Source organism: Oncorhynchus kisutch, linkage group LG19 (genome assembly GCF_002021735.2).
Source record: "Oncorhynchus kisutch isolate 150728-3 linkage group LG19, Okis_V2, whole genome shotgun sequence".
NCBI lineage: Eukaryota > Metazoa > Chordata > Actinopteri > Salmoniformes > Salmonidae > Oncorhynchus > Oncorhynchus kisutch.
The window spans coordinates 35660698-35681252 of record NC_034192.2 but is presented as its reverse complement, the minus strand read 5'-3'; the positions used below and the strand labels follow the sequence as shown (position 1 = coordinate 35681252).

The window sequence follows — 20555 nt, the reverse complement described above, 5'->3', positions numbered from 1 at the left end:
ACACACACAAATAAAGATGTAGACAAAACTGAAATTTTCCTTTATTTCAGAAAAACAGAAATGTTTCAAATAGTCACAGTTTGTAGCCCATGCTAGGCCAGATGCACAGCGTGAAGCCATCCACTCACAGGACAAGCCACTATATAGCCCATTCAAAACCTGCCTGCAAACATTAGGACATACACCCTGAATTATCCCACTCCTTAATTAGGAATGATCCTACATTCACTTCTTATCAACGGTCTCGGTACCATTTCAAATATGCCTAACATATCAAAAATAAAATATGTGAGGAAAGTGAGAAGAGAACTAGTCCTACAACAAATATGTAGAGTATGTCTACAGTGAAAGCCTTGTAGGGCCTGCAGATTATTTTAACTGGTTCTGACAAAGTTACAAACATGTATTTAGGAATCTAAACTAACTAGTAAATCATCTCATTTGAAAAGCTGAATGTATGCCACCACACAAGCCTGACTGCAGAGTTTTAAAAAAACAAGCACAACACAACTGTTTATACCAGCCTAGGAAAACATGCTATACACTCAAATCATGGCTTTTCCTATTTCAGATACAGCTTTTCACCACAATAAGCTATAGTGGGTCACATAAATAAATGGACTATCGAACAGAAAGGCTCTACAACAGAGGGGGAGGGAGAAAGTTAAAAGACAGATGAAAATGTCTGCCTTATGAAATCTTGAAGAGCGACATCATGGACTATGCAATGGAGTCTAGCTTGAAGAGACATCACCGACTGTAAAAACCTGACTGGTTCGTTGTCATGCTCTTTTCCCAATTTGAATCACATGTCTGGCATGCAACTGCAAAGGTTTGTTCAACTGTAATACTGCATTAATAAAAGGTCTGTGGATCACAAGCTGGAGGAATACTGAGCTGGTAAGGTAGCCTAATTGATCTGGTCTCCCAAAAACAAGTCAGTGACTCAGAAATAGAGCGATTTTTTGATTTGATTTGATTTCCAAAAGCACATTGGAATCAGCCCAAAGAGTTAAAACCTGAGGATAGTTGAAAAATGCTGGTCACATTCCTACCCGGCCATGAGGCAATTGCTGGCTGAGCATCGGATGTGTAGTATTGCCTTGGATGGTGAGAATCAGAAGACACCATTGGAGTGAGTCTAGTGTGAGGTTTCTTGGGTGAAGTAAACTATGACATACTATGCTGTGAGAGTATCCTTAGCCTTCACAGCTGCAACCATACTGAATACTAAGAAAATATAACTCCCATTGAGAGAAAGACAATCTCTGTTCAAAGGTTGTGCAGATGAACCAGTAGTAAACTCACAGTTGTTTTGTGACTGTGCACATCTAAAAAGGTGAGAAGAGTAATGCATTGTACTATGTACTACATTGTACTAGGTTCAGTTGTGAAGCCTACATAGATGGACCATTTCTAAACGTCTCCAATGTGATACAAGAGGAAGATGTACCTCTTCTTGGAACAGGTGGAGTACGTTAGAATAATATATCAGATGTTTGTTTCCATAAAGCAAGCATTATCTGAACATATACACAGACAATTCGCTGATGCAAGACAGGGAGAAAAGTTTTATACTACAGATAAAAATCAAGGGTAGACTGTCAGGGGTCAAAGTGTGTGGAAGGGTTCAAGTGTGGGGGAAGGCACATCCCTTGTCTTCCTCAGAGTAGATATATCATCCAGGGGCTCCAAGTGCTTACTGTGAAGAATAGAATGAGAAGAAAAGTTAAATAAAAACACATGGTATCAAGACTGGTGCAAAAGTAATAAAGAAGTATGCATCTAATCACCAAGGAAAAACACTATCGTTTTAGGTTACACTATGTCCAAAAAGGAAAATGTTCCTTATGTATTGTAATCTAACCTAAACCTGTGTAGTGTTTTCCCCTGGTGAATAGATGCCTACTTAGAGAAGTGACTACAGAAGTTCAATACCTGTCAGTTGGTTCAACTGCATCTGTATCCTAAGCAGCCGTCGCTTGCCCTGAAGACCAACGTGGTGAGATCATATTAGATCACAATACTCTGACTAACACTGAAATAGCAGTAGCCTGTTAATTTAGGTTTCAGATACAGGATCTTAAATTTGATACAGGATCACCCAGTTTGTTGCAGGACAAAAAACTGCAACGCAGGAAATGCAAACGTGTCGTCTATTAAAAGGCTTAGAAAAGGCTTCTGAAGTTTGTAATTTCTTTTTAAACATTTCAGACTTAATTTGCCCCAACTAAAAATGTATCAACCCCTACCAAAAACATCCATGAATTATAATCCACATTTCCATTTGCTGCGGGATTATTTTCCTGCTGTGAGAAACCGGTCAAATTAAGATCCTACCTCTGTACAACTACGTGTACCAGTATGACTGGTCGCATCATCGGTTACATTTAGCTCAAATAGATCCTTCTCAACAAAATCCTGAATGCCTGTGTGTGCATATATAAAGAGTGTCAGTCTTATTTTTTTTAGTAATCTACTCATCCAACTGATCATATTTTTTTTTTTTTTACACCTTTATTTAACTAGTTAAGTCAGTTAAGAACAAATTCTTATTTTCAATGACGGCGTAGGAACAGTGGGTTAACTGCCTTGTTCAGGGGCAGAATGACAGATTTTTACCTTGTCAGCTTGGGGATTCGATCTTCCAACCTTTCAGTTCCTAGTCCAACGCTCTAACCACTAGGCTACCTGCTAGGCTAGGTTACCTGATCAGTTGCATCCTGTTAATTTGTCAAGTTACCTGTTACCTCAGCAGCAGGGGCCTCGTCTTCGTCTGGGATAATCCTGCCGGTCATGGGGCCAATCCCCAGGACTTTGGGCCTCTTGTCTGACATGCTCGCTCCGTCCAGCACCACGACAATGTACTCCTTAGCAGCTGGCGTCTCTTCCACCACAGGTGCCGCGTCTTCCACCATAGGTGCCGCGCCTTCCACCACAGGTGCCGCGCCTGCCTCCACAGGAGCAGCGTCTGCCTCCACAGGAGCAGCGTCTGCCTCCACAGGAGCAGCGTCTGCCTCCACAGGAGCAGCGTCTGCCTCCACAGGAGCAGCGTCTGCCTCCACAGGAGCAGCGTCTGCCTCCACAGGAGCAGCGTCTGCCTCCACAGGAGCAGCGTCTGCCTCCACAGGAGCAGCGTCTGCCTCCACAGGAGCAGCGTCTGCCTCCACAGGAGCAGCGTCTGCCTCCACAGGAGCAGCGTCTGCCTCCACAGGAGCAGCGTCTGCCTCCAACATCTCTGCTGCGGCAGCCTCAATTGGAGCTTCTTCGACTGCAGTTGGAGCCTCTTCTATGGGTGCGGCCTCGACTGGAGAGGCTTCTTCTGCAGCTGGGACCTCTACAGGGGCAGCCTCCTTGACTTCTAAAACTACTTCAGCGACTGTTGTCACCACCAAAGCAGAGGCTGCAGCCATAGCGACTGGTGCCACTGAAAAATAAAACCAAGCGCCGATACATCACTCACACTCATGTTACAAAAAAGACTCAATATCTCCAACTCAATCAACATACAGTGCATTCGGAAAGTATTCAGACCGCTCAACTTTTTCCACATTGTTACGTTACAGCCGAATTCCAAAATGGATTAAATAAATAAAAATCCTCAATCAACACACTCACAATGACAAAGCGATGAGCAAATATATAAAAAATACAAAACAAATACATAACTATTCAGACCCTTTGCTATGAGTCTCAAAACTGAGCTCAGGTGCATCCTGTTTTCATTGATCATCCTTGAGGTGTTTCTACAACTTGGGAGTCCACCTGTGGTAAATTAAATTGATTGGACATGATTTGGAAAGGTACACACCTGTCTATATAAAAGGTCCCACAGTTGACAGTACATGTCAGAGCAAAAACCAAGCCATGAGGTCAAAGGAATTGTCTGTAGAGCTCCGAGACAGGATTCTGTCGAGGCAGAGATCTGGGGAAGGGTACCAAAACATTTCTGCAGCATTAAAGGTCCCAAAGAACACAGAGGCCTTCATCATTCTTAAATGGAAGAAGTTTGGAACCACCAAGGCTCTCCCTAGAGCTGGCCGCCTGGCCAAACTGAGCAATCGGGGGAGACGGGCCTTGGTCAGGGAGGGGACCAAGAACCTGATGGTCACTCTGACAGAACTCCAGAGTTCCTCTGTGGCGATGGGAGAACCTTCCAGAAGGACAACCATCTCTGCAGCACTTCACCAATCAGGCCTTTATGATAGAGTGGCCAGACGGAAGCCACTAATCAAGAAAAGGCACAAGGAATTTGCCACAAACACCTAAAAGACTCTCAGACCATGAGAAACAAGATTCTCTGGTCAAAAGTAACCAAGATTGAACTCTTTGGCCTGAATGTCAAGTGTCACATCTAGAGGAAACCAGGCACCGCTCATCACCTGGCCAATACCATTCCTACAGTGAAGCATGGTGGCAGCATCATGTTGTGGGGATGTTTTTCAGTGGCAGGGACTGGGAGACTAGTCAGGATCGAGGGAAAGATGAACGGTGTAAAGTACCGAGAGATCCTTGATGAAAACCTGCCCCAAAGCGCTCAGACTGGGGTGAAGGAACACCTTCCAACAGGACAACGACCTTAAGCAAAAAGCCAAGACAACGCTGGAGTGGCTTCAGGACAAGTCTCTGATTGTCCTTGAGTGGCCCAGCCAGAGTCGGGACTTGAAAAATCAATTTCAGAATAAGACTGTAACATAACAAAATGTGGAATAAGTCACCGTACCACACTCACCCAATGTGATGTGTAAAAAGGCGACCGAGAACAACAGAAGCAGTTAGCCATGCCAACATGGAAGTTGTAGTATTTTGTGTACAAATCCCGAGAGATGGTCACACATTCTTGTTTGAAAAGTGCAGTTTAACCAGAAACGTTACCATCACTTGACTTCATGGGTTAGGGAGAATACGAGCAAGTGCAGACAAACACCACTTAGCCATTAGCCAGACAGAAGTCAATGACTTACAGGGAAGCCATGCTAGTTGAAAGACTCAGTGAGACTAATCCAAAAAGGGTAGCTTGAGTTGTACAAATAAAGTAAAAAAATCTAAAACGAAAGACAAGACAGGCATTAGCTAGAGCTTCTACAGGGAGAAAAAGGCAATCTGAATGGGTTGAGACCATTTCTTGCATTTGCATCAATATTGTCCAGTTGGAGGTGAATATAGACCTTCACCATGCATTGTGGCATTGACCTCTTTTGCATTCATCTCGTTTTCCAAAACTCCCACATTTCAACTAAGACATGTACATTTTTTTTTTTTTTGGGGGGGGGGGGGGGCACATTTTTGGTGAATAATGCAAAGCAGAAATGCATTTGACCAAGGCAGGCTAGCAGACAATGGAAAGAATGTACCCACCAGAGCACTGAGTGACCGCAGGAGAATGGGTGATATTGAGTGGGTTAGGATGGAGCCTACAGCTGCAGAATTTCAACCCCTACACAGTGAAGGCTGGTGGGAGGAGCTATAGGACAGGCTCATTTTAAGGTCCGAATGGCATGAATGGAATGGTTTCAAACATATGGAAACCACGTTTGACTCCATTCCATTGAGCAAGTCCTGCTATAGCACCTCCAACCAGCAGTGGAATGGGTGCAGATAGCAGGCATAGCAAAGAAAGGCATTGCCGTGTACCACTACATTGTTCCATTGAGCAGATGAGGGTACAGAAAGTGATGAAGTTAGTGTCTGGAATAGCATTTAACTGAGCATAAAAATTCCACATAGTGCATGTACGCAGCACAAAATACCTTGTAAGAATAGAAGTATGATTGAGTCATTTCTAAATGTGAATACAGACATTAAAAGTGTATCAGAATATACATGTAAAGACCATCATTTTGCATGTTGCCAACCACCCTTTATAAAAAGAGGCCACCTCAAATAAAATGCCTTCCTGCCAAATATCACAAAGGCACACACACACAAACACCAAACGGGATAATGGTTTGATTTGAAACACATTGGTCTTGACATATTTTCACAACTAGGGAGATTCGCATGCGTGTGCTGCTCTAAAGTAAATCATTTGTCGACTTGTGGGGCAACAGTGCAGAGATGAATTAACTCGTGTCAGTGTGGTGGATTTATCCCCAGGTCCTTAATGGTAAAACTATAGTATATTATATCAGAATATATTAGAACGTTTGGTTAAAGGTATTTTGATATTTAAGCAATTATCACATTTCTAACATTCTGAAGGCAGATTGTCTTGTCATTTGACCTTGTGATGGAAACCATTGTTTTGGAAAGACACTGGTTTTCTGCAGCCGAAAGCCCTACAAGCGTAGCGTATTAGCGCAAGCAAACCAAATCCAGACAAATTAAACACGGGAGGGGATCTTTCCAGTCTCTCAATACTTTTATTGTTTGGCTCGATGAAATCCCATTACACAACTACTCACTGCGTGAACCAAGTTTTTTTTTTTAAAGAGCAACATCTGAATGACCATATGGTTGAGTTCATCAAGTTAACCTTACGAGGTCATTCCCTCAAAGTTCCAGTTTTACAGTGGAGAATAAAACACACGGCAACAGTTTGTTGTGTTACAGTCACAGAGCGTGCACAGGTAGGGTTGTCTGTACTAGCAGAAGCTATCACATGGCTGCACGAGATGTGCAGCGGGTTAGGTTAAACAAAGATTTCATCATTACGTCGGCGTGTACCAACTCAGTGATATCTGGCAGAGAAGCATATTAAAAGAGGCTTAAAAAAGTACAGTAAATGTAATATCTCCCAAATAAACCCTGAGTAGTAGTGATTGGTTAGCCGTGGACTGGGCGTACACATTACAAACAGAATAATCAAATGGCTCATTTGAGGTGTTTTCCTGTTTTTGGTTGCATGCGGCGGCGGGCCTCTGAGGCAAGGCAGGTGAGAGGTTAAAGATTGTTGATACGCTAGGTCAGTGGAGATCAGAAACAGAATGGTGAAAGATGAGTGGGCCATGTTTGAGAGGAAGGGAGAAGGGTGAAAAGGTTGTTTGGAGGGAGAAGTGATTTGCAGCTGTGTGTTTTTATCCTTACTGTAATGACACAAGGTTGAAACCATTACATCCTTAACTGTGCAAGAGATAGCACTGATGACATCACTGCCACTTTCTAAAGGATCTCACTGTGGCGATCTGCTGTTGTTTGGATTGGGAATTCAGGAAAATACAGCCTCAGCAATGAAAGCTTTTTAGTGCTTTTACCATCTCCAGGAATCACAACAACTATACTGTACACAGCCAGGAGAGACTGAAATACATAAAGTAATCAAACCCCACAAAGTCTGGAAGATTCTAGTGTGAAGGGTGGGAAATTACAATATTCTACTCAGTCTTCTCACTTTAACTTAATCAGTCATATCATTAATTACACCTCTGCCATCTATATAAACTCTAATAAATAAAATGTGTTCTTTCTAGAGAAGAACCTTTACATCTCAGGAGTCAAGCTCTAAAGTGTTTTTGGAAAAGGTGGGATCAGTTTTAGGTGGTACTGTATTATATGGTGTGGGTAAATAGTGCACACCTAACCTTCCTCTAGTTGCTTGTCTATCAGTGTGTATGCGTGTTGGGCTGGTGGTGAAGGACAGTGTACGCGCCCGTTACACCGCAGTAACAGCAGCCTCGGGGGCTACCTCCTCCTGTGTGGCCGTACCATTGCTCTCTGGCTCTACCACAGCAACTGCTTCCTCGGGGAAGGCGGGCACGGCAATGGCCTCTGCAGCATCCTCCACGGCCTCGGCCACTATGACCACTTCCTCTGCTGCCGCCTCTACTTCCATGGCCACCTCAACGACCTCTTCAGCAACCTCGGCGATAACTTCAGCAGCCTCGGCGACAGCCTCTGCGACCTCCTCCACCACAGTCTCTGCTTCTACTACAGCCACTTCCTCTACTGCTGCCTCCACAGCAGGTTCCTCAGAGACTGCCTCGGTCTCTTCAGCAAGTTCTGCTACGTTTTCCGCCTCTACAGCCTCTTCAGCTGCAGGTTCCTCTCCAGCCGCCGCCTCCTCTCCATCGGCTACTGCTTCCTCACCTGAAACAGGAGGGAGGGAAAAATGTATAAATCAGTAAAGATGGCATCGATCTTTGAAGGGCACCAACACCACACTGCCCGAGTAAGCCATGCTCTACAACACAATACTCAAAAAAATAAGTGGATTTACAGAGCATGTGAATTACCCTTCATAACACCTACAATAACAGAATATTCACATAGTCATTTTTGTAAGTCATATCTGATCTGTACAGCTCTGATCTAGTTCTGTATCCTGAGCTGCCGTGTGCACAACTACACACTCAATCATACACCACGTTACACATGCCCATGCCACTCCTCTTACCACACCTCCGGCTCATACCACACTCCACCTAGAAGGGGAAAACCCCAGCAAAGCAAATCACTGCAGAGGAGAATTCACGACAGAACCACATGCAAACCCAAAGACAGAAAGGGAGGGAAAGAAGAATAAAAACGACAGAGAGAGGCAGGCAAAATTAAAGTGACATAGTGAACATAGACAGGGTCAGGTCAGAGGGTAGAGGGTGAGAGGATAAAGATGGCAAATCTTACCATCCAATCAAAGCTACCAGTACCTGGAAATTCCAACAATAACACAGAGACAACCAAGGTGGTTTGTGCACATTTAATTTTAAAATGTACCCATTAAACATTAATCCATCCTGGAAGAGGCCACATACAAGAGTTCATCAAATCAAAAATGGGGAAATAAGAGAAGGGAGCATCCAGCAGAGAAACTTTCAGAAACAGACAATAGTTGAATGTATGGGACGTAGCAGGAAAGTAGAAGAGATTTCCCCCTTTTCAGATTCATCCAAACAGTCCAGTAGGCTATAAAGTCCCCTGACGTGTAGGCAATTTACTTTTACACTGAAAAGAGTAAAAATAGGAGCGTTAGCGGAAAGGGAGGAAGAGAACCTTTAACCAAAATAACTTTCAAATCAGAAAAATATTTCACCATTATTGAAAATTGAAGTTCAACATCCAAGAAAATGATAATCAATTCCCTACGTGATTCTCTTGCTTGTGCAATGCACTGATAATGCTAACAGTGCGTTAGCATTCTAGGTGCATAACCGACTTGAGGGCGCACTAAGATAACATCACCTGTTGTCTCTGTTTGGTAGCGAAAAAAGAGCCTCTAATAAAGAGGTACAGGTTTTAAAGAGGTAAGGGGAGACAGAGGATTAAAAGTGAAAGAGAAGGGGGACATGTTTTGGAAAGGAGTAGTGTCAAGGAGGGGGACCCCCTGTTCTGATTAACAGGTATTTCAGACAAAAGGATAGGTTAGGGTCAGATAGAGGAGAAGCTGGGTGGGGTGGGATCAGATAGGAAAAAAACGAGTTTCCACCAATAAAATCTATATATCAAAGTCATCAACAGCATTAGTCTTAAGTTAACCATCTTGAGAAACCGAAATATTTCTCATTCCCGAACAGGTCCTTCCAAATATTACCATCAACAGTAGGTTTTACACCAACCAGATGCTTATGGTCCCCTAACAATCTTTCTGGCATTAACCAGGTTTCCAGTCAACCCTTTTATGCACGTTAAGTACATGTCAGAATTAGTTTGACAGGCCTGAATGAAACAGCAAGTCTAAACTTCCCAAATGTCGACAAAACACACTAGACAAGGTGAGATCTTTGTGTGTCTGTACAATTAATTAGAGAAATGGTGATGAAAATGCTTTTTATGTGCAAATATTGATATAATAACCATCATATTGGAAGTAAACTTGGGACTCACGCGATGACATGCATTCTACAGTGCCCCGAAACCTGCTCCTTTTACATACTAGACGACCAGTTCTTATAGCCTTTAGCCGTACCCTTATCCTACTCTTCCTCTGTTCCTCTAGTGTTGTAGAGGTTAATCCAGGCCCTGCAGTGCCTAGCTCCACTCCCCTTCCCCAGGCACTCTCATTAGTTGACTTCTGTAACTGTAAAAGCCTTGGTTTCATGCATGTTAACATTGGAAGCCCCCTCCCGAAGTTTGTTATATTCACTGCTTTAGCGCACTCTGCCAACCCGGATGCCCTAGCCGTGTCTGAATCCTAGCTTAGGAAGACCATCAAAAACCCTGAAATTTCCATCCCTAACTATAACATTTTCTGACAAGATAGAACTGCCAAGGGGGTGGAGTTGCAATCTACTGCAGAGATAGCCTGCAGAGTTCTGTCTTACTATCCAGGTCTGTGCCCAAACAATTTGAGCTTCTACTTTAAAAAATGTATTTTCCAGAAACAAGTCTCTCACCATTGCTGCTTGCTATAGACCACCTTCTGCCCCCAGCTGTGCCCTGGACACCATATGTGAATTGATTGCCCCCAATCTATCTTCAGTGCTCGTGCTGTTAGGTGACCTAAACGTAGACATGCTTGACACCCCGGCCATCCTACAATCTAAGCAATCTATACTTCTGTGTATTGATTTTAAGAAAGGCATTGATGTTATGGTTAGGTACACGTTGGAGCAACGACAGCCCTTTTTTGCGAAAGCGCACCGCATCGATTATATGCAACGCAGGACACGCTAGATAAACTAGTAATATCATCAACCATGTGTAGTTATAACTAGTGATTGTTTTTTTATAAGATAAGTTTAATGCTAGCTAGCAAGTTACCTTAGCTTCTTACGGCATTCGTGTAACAGGCAGGCTCCTCGTGAGGCAGGTGGTTAGAGCTTTGGACTAGTTAACCGCAAGGTTGCAAGATTGAATCCCTGAGCTGACAATGTAAAAATCTGTAATTATGTCCCTGAACAAGGCAGTTAACCCACCGTTCCTAGGCTGTCATTAAAAATAAGAATGTGTTCTTAATTGACTTGCCTAGTTAAAAAGATTAAATAAAAGGTGTAAAAAATATATAAAAAATAATCGGAAGAATCGGCGTAATTTTTTTTCTTCCTGATTCCCGATTGTAATGAAAACTTGGAAATCGGCCCTAATTAAATCAGCCATTCCGATTAATCGGTCGACCTCTACTCCAAATACACCTCTGCTGTCTTCAATCAGGATCTCAGCGATCACTGCCTCATTGCCTGCGTCCGTAATGGGTCTGTGGTCAAACGACCTCCCCTCATCATTGTCAAACGCTCCCTAAAACACATCAGCGAGCAGGCCTTTCTTATCAATCTGGCCCGGGTATCCTGGAAGGATATTGACCTCATTCCGTCAGTAGAGGATGCCTGGTTAGTCTTTAAAAGTGCTTTCCTCACCATCTTAAATAAGCATGCCCCATAGCCCTTGGTTCACTCCAGACCTGACTGCCCTCGACCAACACAAAAACATCCTGTGGCATACTGCATTAGCATTGAATAGCTCCCGCGATATGCAACTTTTCAGGGAAGTTAGGAACCAAAATACACAGGCAGTTAGGAAAGCAAAGGCTAGCTTTTTCAGACAGAAATTTGCATCCTGTAGCACAAACTCCAAAAAGTTCTGGGACACTAAAGTCCATGGAGAATAGAAGCACCTTCTCCCAGTTGCCCACTGCACTGAGGCTAGGAAACACTGTCACCACCGATAAATCCACGATAATTGAGAATTTCAATAAGCATTTCTCTACGGCTGGCAAGTGTGTCAAATCGGAGGGCCTGTTGTCCGAACCTCTGGCAGTCTCTATGGGGGTGCCACAGGGTTCAATTCTCGAGCCAACTCTCTTCTCTGTATACATCGATGATGTCGCTCTTGCTGCTGGTGATTCTCTGAACCACCTCTACGCAGACGACACCATTCTGTATACTTCTGGCCCCTTCTTTGGACACGGTGTTAACTAACCTCCAGACGAGCTTCAATGCCATACAACTCTCCTTCCATGGCCTCCAACTGCTCTTAAATACAAGTAAAACTAAATGCATGCTCTTCAAATGATCGCTGCCCGCACCTGGCCGCCTGTCCAGCATCACTACTCTGGACGGTTCAGACTTAGAATATGTGGACAACTACAAATACCTAGGTGTCTGGTTAGACTAAAATCTTCTTCCAGACTCACATTAAACATCTCCAATCCAAAATTAAACCTGGAATCGATTTCCTATTTCCCAACAAAGCATCCTTCAGTCATGCTGCCAAACATCCTCGTAAAACTGACTATCCTACTGATTTTTGATTTCGGCGATGTCATTTACAAAATAGCCTCCAACACTCTACTCAGCAAATTGGATGCAGTCTATCACAGTGCCATCCATTTTGTCACCAAAGCCCCATATACTATCCACCACTACGACCTGTATGCTCTCATTGGCTGGCCCTCACTACATATTCGTTGCTGCGACATACAAATCCCTGAAGCTGGAGACTCATATCTCCCTCACTAACTTTAAGCACAAGCTGTCAGAGCAGCTCACTGATCACTGCACATAGCCCATCTGTAAATAGCTCATCCAACTACCTCATCCCCACACTGCCATTTATTTATTTTGCTCCTTTGCACCATAGTATCTCTACTTGCACATTCATCTTCTGCATATCTATCACTCCAGTGTTTAATTGCTATACTGTAATTATTTCACCACTATGGCCTATTATTGCCTTAACCCCCTTATCCTACCTCATTTGCACACACTAACAATTCCTCTACAATGCAAAACTTTTTCTATTGTATCATTTACAGTACGTTTGTTTATTCCATGTGTAACTCTCGTGTTGTTGATGTTGGTGTCGCACTACTTTGCTTTATCTTGGCCAGGTCGCAGCTGTAAATGAGAACTTGTTCTCAACTAGCCTACCTGGTCAAATAAAGGTGAAGTAAAAATGTTTTAAATGTGTGGTCCTCCCACTACGACTCGGGAAAGCATGCAGTTCATTAGCCTACAGATTAAATATATTATGAACTTCACAGGGTGGTGAAAGTGCAAGGTGATGACCTTGATGCTCCTTTCCAATAAATATTGAGGGTCTTATTCTGGTGACATGAGGATTGATGCTAGGCTGCAGTTTCACAAATTAAAATAATCTTGCTCTATTGTCCATAATAATCTCATGTAGGCTATACCAGCACTGTATCTGTGAGCGGTTGGCTAGAGCGCACATGCCAATACCAGAGTGGGAACATGCGCTATATATATATATATATATCACACAAAAAAATCTGAAAATGCGATGGAAACCCAATTAACTTGTTGTCTGTACATGGGAATTTAACCCATGGAAACATCCAAATGATATTTTGGCAGACTGTTGCGAACTGGATGGAAACCTAGCTAATGACAGAAAGCCAAGAGCAACTCCAGAAAACTGTAAGAGTAGAACCTGTTCTAGACCCGACATCTTATCTGGGTTTCAATTCAAATAAATGAGTTAATCTCAGACAGTTATCCTATTTACACTATGCATTAACACATTAAAGACTAAAAAGGTTAAAAGCACTTAGAACTCGTTGCTGATCAATTCATTGACTGAAGATTGATCAGATGAGGCAAATGGCTCAGGCAGTTATTAACCAGAACAGGGAGACCTTCTAGCGTGGGTGTAAGAATCGATGTGATTGGTGCTCCGCAGTGAATAACCAATGAGGATTAAGGAACCCTATGATGAGTGGAGACGTCACTAATAACAATAAAGTAGATTATCGTGGCATTTCACAGCATTTTTTAAATTTTAAATCACTGAAATGCAATACGTGAAGATTCCACCCATTTCTGAATCCACTCCTTTTCACCAACATTGGTTCTCAGAATGCGTTTTCTGAACGTGTCAAGAGGAAAACCTAGGTTTGTGAGTGTAACTATAGAGAAACAGATACATTTCAAGGCAATCAGTGAGAGAGAGTGAAAAAAACAATCAAATCCATGCCAAGGTACGCTTAGTCAGTCTAAAAACTACGTTTCATTGGTCATTCAGAAAGAGTTATTTAACAAGCTGTGAGTTCAAATAAATCAAGGACATTAGCTATAAAAGCCACACATAGGAACTCACCCTCCTCTTCCTCATCCCTGCCTGGAAACAGACAGAAACGCATTGTCACAGGTTTACATGTGGATTATATGGAGTGTATGATTATAGTGACCCGGCTGATACGTGTATAAATGGTGTATGTATATGAATGAGGTTGGTTGTCTTAGTAGGCATGTCTGATCTGTACCCAGTTATGATATATGATACAGACATGGTGGGTTTTATCTTTACACACTTGTATGAGCGTGACAGCCGTGCGCTTGTGTGAAAGCTGTGTAGTTGGGAGTTTATGGTTATGCTGTAGCCTGCCAAAGTAAACATCCATTACCACTGGACAACAAAAGGTACTGTAATTATACATCTTATCTCAACTGTTTATACAGCAGAAGGAGTCAATTATGGACCTCTCCCAGTATTAATACCTAACTGCCTGGCCACCGTTGGATGACATAATAGCTGGTCATATAAATAGAATGGTATTGGACGAGAGTGTGTTTGTGTTTTCAGGAAGTGATTATGGCAAAAGTGAGGAGTGATAGTGGGATGACTTGAGAACGATATACAGGGCTCTGACAGCTGCCTGGACAGCAATGACCAGAGAACGTGGGGGGGGGGGGGGGGGGGGGGGGGGCTGGCCCGCTTGGCTAAGAGTCAATGGTGGTCTGGCCAAAAGTACTGCCTGCTTGTTATTGCAGCACACAGAGTTGACTGGGCTGTCCCGTCTGTGTCAACAGTTATTAATAAACTATGACACCGACAGGGGGAGGACGGAGACAACTATCAGTGTGTGTGTGAATTCTAATGAACTCAGCATGCTGTCTACTGCAGCAGAAAGGCTCTCCCGGGGAGAGAATAGCCAGGCTATAGTTTTAGGTGCGTGGTCACTCAGTGACATTCCTTGGTCGTAAGTAGAGGATTATCCAGGCCTGCTGTCCCACAAACCCTAGCTTGGATTTCTGCCTCACACAGACAGGACGGCCGTCGAGCTGCACTGCCAACCATGACTCATGAATAGAGAGAGCTGAGGCCACTGAACTGAGGGGAGGTCACAGTCATTAGACCCCATACCAAACAGGGTCTAATCCAATAACCTGGGAGGTGAATGACACGAGGGGTTAGTTGAGGTTGTGAGGTAAGACTATGGGTGAGGTTGTGAGGTAAGACAATGGGTGAGGTGAGACTTACTCTTGGGGGGCCATGGTTTGGGAACCCACTCGGTCTTGGGACGAGCGTTGATATCCGCTACACGGTCGGTGAATCTGGCGTGGTCTGTGGTCACAGTGCTGTACGTCTGTTAGAAGAAACAAAAGATCAATGCTCAAAATAGTTACATATTTTCCTCTACCAATGAAACACATTATAACAGTCTTCTGAGGGCAACTTTAGACATGTAACAGAATAAAAGAGCACATTATAAAGTTCAAGGTTTATGGGAAAAGGCCAGTCTGGTATTGTTTTCCCCCTATGAGTTACGTCATCTAAACTCAAACAGATCAAAGTAAAAATGGACAAGTGTAGACTCACATAGGCGACAGCTCCAGCGAAGGCCCCACCACACAGCAGGGCATAGATGATGTTATCACCAGTACCACCGGGGAGCGACGACATCTGTCGCCGTGGCAGTACTACAACAACAAAAAACAATGGAGGTCACCAGTTAGGTAAAGGTCACCCGGCCTTCAGAGGTAATCAGGAAACATGGTAGATGTCACAGGATATTCAACATTTGATCTTGACCCCACAAGATTGGTTTAAAAAGATTACAATAGGACAGACCTAATGCAGTGAGAGGGAAGCATGAGGACAGAGGATTTGTTGAAGCATGAGCCCTGGATTTTTATTGGATTAGGTGGAATGGGTTTAGGTGTCCAGGAATATGCCTGTCAGAGCTCATTTGACTCCAACTGAAAAACAGTGCTCGGCTGGTAGAACGCCAACCAGACTAACACTAGGCAAAAGGAATAAAATGAAATAGGCTAGTGTAAAACAAATGTTTAGTCGAATTCAAGCTAACGTAAATTTGCCTAGAAGGTCAGTGCAATAGCAATATTCAACAGCCGGTCAAATGACCCACCACCAATTTTCATCTTTCTCCTGCAGCATATTTTTTATGATAATCAGCACAAGGGGGTGCTTTGTCATTTGACATAGTTCTTTCACTTTGACTGTGCTTTCCCGGAGAGCCATTACATCGGCAGAAAAAAAACAGTGTAGCCAGGCGCTTTACTTACTTACGCCAAGACCTGGACCAGAGTCAGCGTTTCTTCCTAACGCTGCTGTAGGTCAGTGCCCTGCCCTCATGGCAGACAGGCACACAAACGCCATAGACGCGGACAATCTTACCACTTAGAACACCACAAACACACACCTCTAGACGATTGTTTTTGTGACGGACACACAAAACCCTTCGAAGACAGACATGCATATAAAGCTATCGTGCAGACAGACTTGCACAAAAACAGTGTCACAGCTTTGCCACGGTGAAAATAAAAATGTGTCAAGTAGCTACAGTTGAGGACACAATGTACAGTAGTCACTCCCCGGTTTACAGCAAACAAGCACACCCCAAACTAACAGGAGAGCCTGCACGCCTTTCACATTGAGTGAGCATACGTGTGGGACCAGTTATTTAGGCTCAAATTAAGTTCAGTCTAGATTTTAGTCTAGACATAACTAGTTTCATTGGAAGAGCACCAGTAGGTTCTCCTTTCAAAAAGGAACACCACAATGATAAAACAGGGAGTGTCACTGCAGGGGAATTTTAACCCTCAAAGTTCTCATCCCTGTAATCCAATCACTGTGGCCCTACCTCTGTAACAAGGCTCTAGACCAGCTAATCTGTTCAACCCCCACTGCAGTCCCAGGGTTATAGTGGCGTGGGATTGTGATAACACAAGTGGCCGTGGATCAATGTCATAGGATTAAGCTATGATACCCGCTCTGTGGCTCAGTACTGGTCAAGGGAGGGGAGTGGGCAGGAAGGGTCCCACTGCGATAACAGGAGTCCCTTTTGTGCATGTAGAGTTGTATGCTGTACAAACGCAAATCAGGGGCCAGTGTTGCGTAATCTCCTAAAATGCCGCCAATGGTGTTTGGCAGCAGGACATCGGACAAGCTCATATTTGTGTGTGTGTGTCAGTGGGGAGAATGCTGGAGCAAAAGCACAAGGCATGTCATGTTGCTATCTTTGCTTAGCCCGTGGGCCATTTCTAAGAGTAGCTAAACCAGTTTCTGCAGGGGCTACAGCAAAGAATGAGGAACGCCATGGTACCAACAAACAGTGTGTAGATTCCACTGAAAGGTGAAGGAAAATAGTGCAAGGTAAAGCACACAGGGAAACTAGGGGGGGTTGATCATTTAGTATGTTTTTCTCTCAGAAGCTTACCTGTAAATAACTACCAAAATAAAAAGAAACACTTGATTAATGCGAAGTATGTTGAAAAAAGGTGTGGTTCCTGAGTTAATTAAGCAATTAACATCCCATCATGCTTAAGGTCACGTATAAAAACGCCCAGTTCTCGCTTGTTTACGTGATTTTGGCAGTTACCAGCACAGCATATGGTTGTCTGATTTCTTGAAACTATGCCCATTGAATGTCTTTTATATTAAGGTTAAAAGCGGCGTCGAAATGCACCGAGTTACCGTTTTCTGTTCAGAAGAATGCAAGTTCATTGGTGCGTGGTCCCGCAGAGGGCGCTGTATGGTGACGCGTGCTTTTTTCCCAGTCCATACATTGAGACGCCAGTGACACGTTCTCTACCACGTAAGCCAAAGTAGGAACCTTATGTATGCCACCTCCGATTTAGTTAAGGTCAAATATTAAGGATGTTTAATAACAATAAGGTTATGTAACCAGTTGTTACCTTCTAAGCTCGTGGTTCGTAACTACAGTTAAAATGTATGATATGCACACCTAGGCCATCGTCCTCGACAAAAGTGACAAGCTGGTACCGAAAAGGAAACAAAGTAATTCACGATTGGATAGGATTAAATATTTGTTGGCACAGTCCACCACGGAGTCTGCATAGTAACACTTGCACTTCGTTTCGTAACAAAATTACATGGGCCCATCTTGTTTGGATCATTTGAGGGAGTGGATTGGACATGGAGAAAACAAGTGTCTCTTTAAAACGTGTAATGTAACAATTTAACGCTCCAATATCAAAATTAACACAATGAAAAGATTTAGAACATAATTAATTGGCCAACATTCCAATTGACCTTCACGTCCCTTGTACTGTAAAACAGGTGCCATCTTTCAAATTTGGGATGAGACGGTTTCAGTAAAGCCAAACCACATGAGAACAAAATGTTATATTCTGAAATGTACGAATATTCCTCTACCCATAGGCTACCCTTAGCTTATACATACAGAGGAAAGAAAAGCCAACAGGGATACACAGTTGCCATCTTGTATCATGTAACGTTACAACTTTAATGTGGTAAGACTTCGCTATCATTTGAACCGATTTTGTCATACTCACCATCTCTAGATAACTGGTAGGCTGACTTCCTTGTCAAATGCCCACATCTTTGCCAGGCCGTTCTGCAGAGAAACATCGCTATGCGCTATCCAAAAGCTACCAGAGGAATGCAGCGTGCGCCGAAGCGAGGGAGGGCAGAATGAATGGCTGGAGATGACAGGGTGTGCGAGCCTGTGATGAACGAAGCAGAGCCCTATCGCACTTGTGCTTAGCACTGGATGTGTGGTAGTGATGGCTCGTTCGCGAACGAGTCGGCTCTAAGAGCCGGCTCTTGTAGGTGAACGTTGGGATCCGGCTCGCATATCAGAAGTGCCGAATCTATTCATAAAAAAATATAAAACAATCAATTATTTACATTCATATAATTAACTAATTAATTGACTAAAACGATTGCCACCGATTTCCAGCCATTTTCGATCGTGGAGGACATCGTTTTTAGAAATTATAGCAAGAGTCTAAATCCAATGTACACAATTCCAAGCAGGAAAACCCTTTCAAAATCACTTATTCCACAACTGTATGAGAGCACACAGGCTTCAATGCGGGAAAGAGTCCAAAAAGCTACTGCAGTTTGCCTCACCACTGACTGCTGGACATCAAGGGTAACCACTTCTTACATGTCGGTTACATGTCACTTCATTGAAGATTTTGATGTCGAGCTGTCTTCTGGACTGCTTTGAGTTCAGTGACAGACACACCAGAATACTTGGCAGAGGAACTGTTGAGAGTGGTCAGAGAATGGCAAGTAGATGGAAAAGTGGTATGTTGTGTTAGCGACAATGCAGCTAACATAACCAAAGCCATGGGCATTTTACAATTTACCCATCATCCATGTCTTGCCCACACAATCCACCTGATTGTAAGAGATGCTCTGAAGGTGAAGACCACTGTGGACAAAGTGAAAGCAGCTGTGGAGTACTTCCACAGGACCACAGTAGGTGCTGAAACACTAAAGTCTACACAAAGCCAGAAGGGGATGCCTGAGCTGAAGCCTGAACAAGACTGCACTACAAGGTGGAATTCAACATGTTATATGTTAAAGCGGTTTCTTGAGTCAAAGGATGCCATCATCTCTACCCTGACCATTGTCAATGCATCTGTTGATGATCTGACCCAAGAGGAATGGGAGGTGGAGGAGGAGGTGTACAGAGTCCTGGAACCCTTTGAGCAGGTCACTGTGGAGATCAGTGGAGAGAGGTACAGTAAGCAGTTATTACTACATAATTTAATCCAGTATTATATATGTAGATGAGAATGTAGTATCAGTAGACAAACATAAACCGGAACTAATAAGTTACTGTTCTCTCTTTTCAGCTATGTGACATCCTCAAATGATACTCCTGTGTAAGGGTCTGCAGCGAATCACAGCCAGCCGCCAGAGAGAAGCAAATGTAACCACTCGACATGTGACAGAGTTGATGGACACCCTATGTTCATCAATAGACAGAAAGTTCCACAGAATCAAAACCTGCTGCACTTGACCACAGGTTTAAGAAGTTAGCCTTCAGTGATGCCAGAGCGATTGATGAGGCACTTCAAAGAATAACCACCGCTGCAGGGAGGGACAGCCCCACCTCCACACTTATCACTACCCCAGAAATCACTCATTTCAATGGTGTCCTGTTCCTAAGAGCAAAGCAAGAAACAGATCTCGACCCAAGTTGCGTCGCATGGAGCAACGGAAAACTTTGAGAGCCAATGGACATGAGTTTTGATGACAAGATATTTTGAATTATTTTAATTGGTCAAGGGGCCGTGAAATGTTCTTACAGGTGTAAAGGGGAAACAGTTAATCTTATAATACTTGTGTAATATAAAAATACTTGATTGATATATTTTCTAGTTTCTTGAAATACTTTGCAAATGCAACTTATGTCTGAACTTAAATGGTCTATGCATTCCTTTTCCATTTTACTAGACACTTATCCAGAGTAACTCACTCAGTAGTGATTGCATACATTTTCTTACTGGTCTAGTCCCCCATGGGAATTGAAACCACAACCCCAGCATTGCAAGCATGCTCTACCAACTGAGCCACTTCATCACAATCCACTTGATGTCTCAATGTACTCAATTACTGTGTTGTGCATTGTTTTTTTCATGGTGATGGAAAATCTACAGGTGCAAACCTAGATGACCAGCCTATGTACACTATTTATACAA

General features: G+C 43.3%; 1 protein-coding gene across 7 annotated transcripts; it reads right to left on the bottom strand.

Annotated features, from left to right (window-relative positions):
• Window positions 1-19: 19 nt before the first annotated feature.
• LOC109864772 (protein MGARP) lies at window positions 20-18710 on the bottom strand. 7 transcript variants are annotated; one of them, XM_020452715.2, is made up of 8 exons: window positions 18393-18685; window positions 15433-15533; window positions 15094-15199; window positions 13930-13950; window positions 7645-8025; window positions 2744-3427; window positions 1939-1987; window positions 20-1702 (listed from the first exon to the last, which is right to left on the bottom strand). In XM_020452715.2, the coding sequence occupies exons 1-7, from the start codon at window positions 18466-18468 to the stop codon at window positions 1968-1970; spliced, it is 1389 nt and encodes a 462-aa protein (XP_020308304.1). In that variant the 5' UTR covers window positions 18469-18685; the 3' UTR covers window positions 20-1702; window positions 1939-1967. The 7 variants fall into 7 exon arrangements, with proteins under 7 accessions (XP_020308304.1, XP_031653697.1, XP_031653696.1 ...); XM_031797837.1 differs by lacking the exon at window positions 18393-18685 and adding an exon at window positions 17551-17667; XM_031797836.1 differs by lacking the exon at window positions 18393-18685 and adding an exon at window positions 15685-15734.
• Window positions 18711-20555: the final 1845 nt, after the last annotated feature.

Coding starts and splice junctions, on each gene's coding strand:
- LOC109864772 (XM_020452715.2), bottom strand. CDS start 18,468: ATGTTTCTCTGCAGAACGGCCTGGCAAAGATGTGGGCATTTGACAAGG. Junction 8,026..13,929: donor CAGGGATGAGGAAGAGGAGG/GTGAGTTCCTAT, acceptor CTCCTGTTTCAG/GTGAGGAAGCAGTAGCCGAT. Junction 3,428..7,644: donor GGTAGAGCCAGAGAGCAATG/GTACGGCCACAC, acceptor TTTATTTTTCAG/TGGCACCAGTCGCTATGGCT.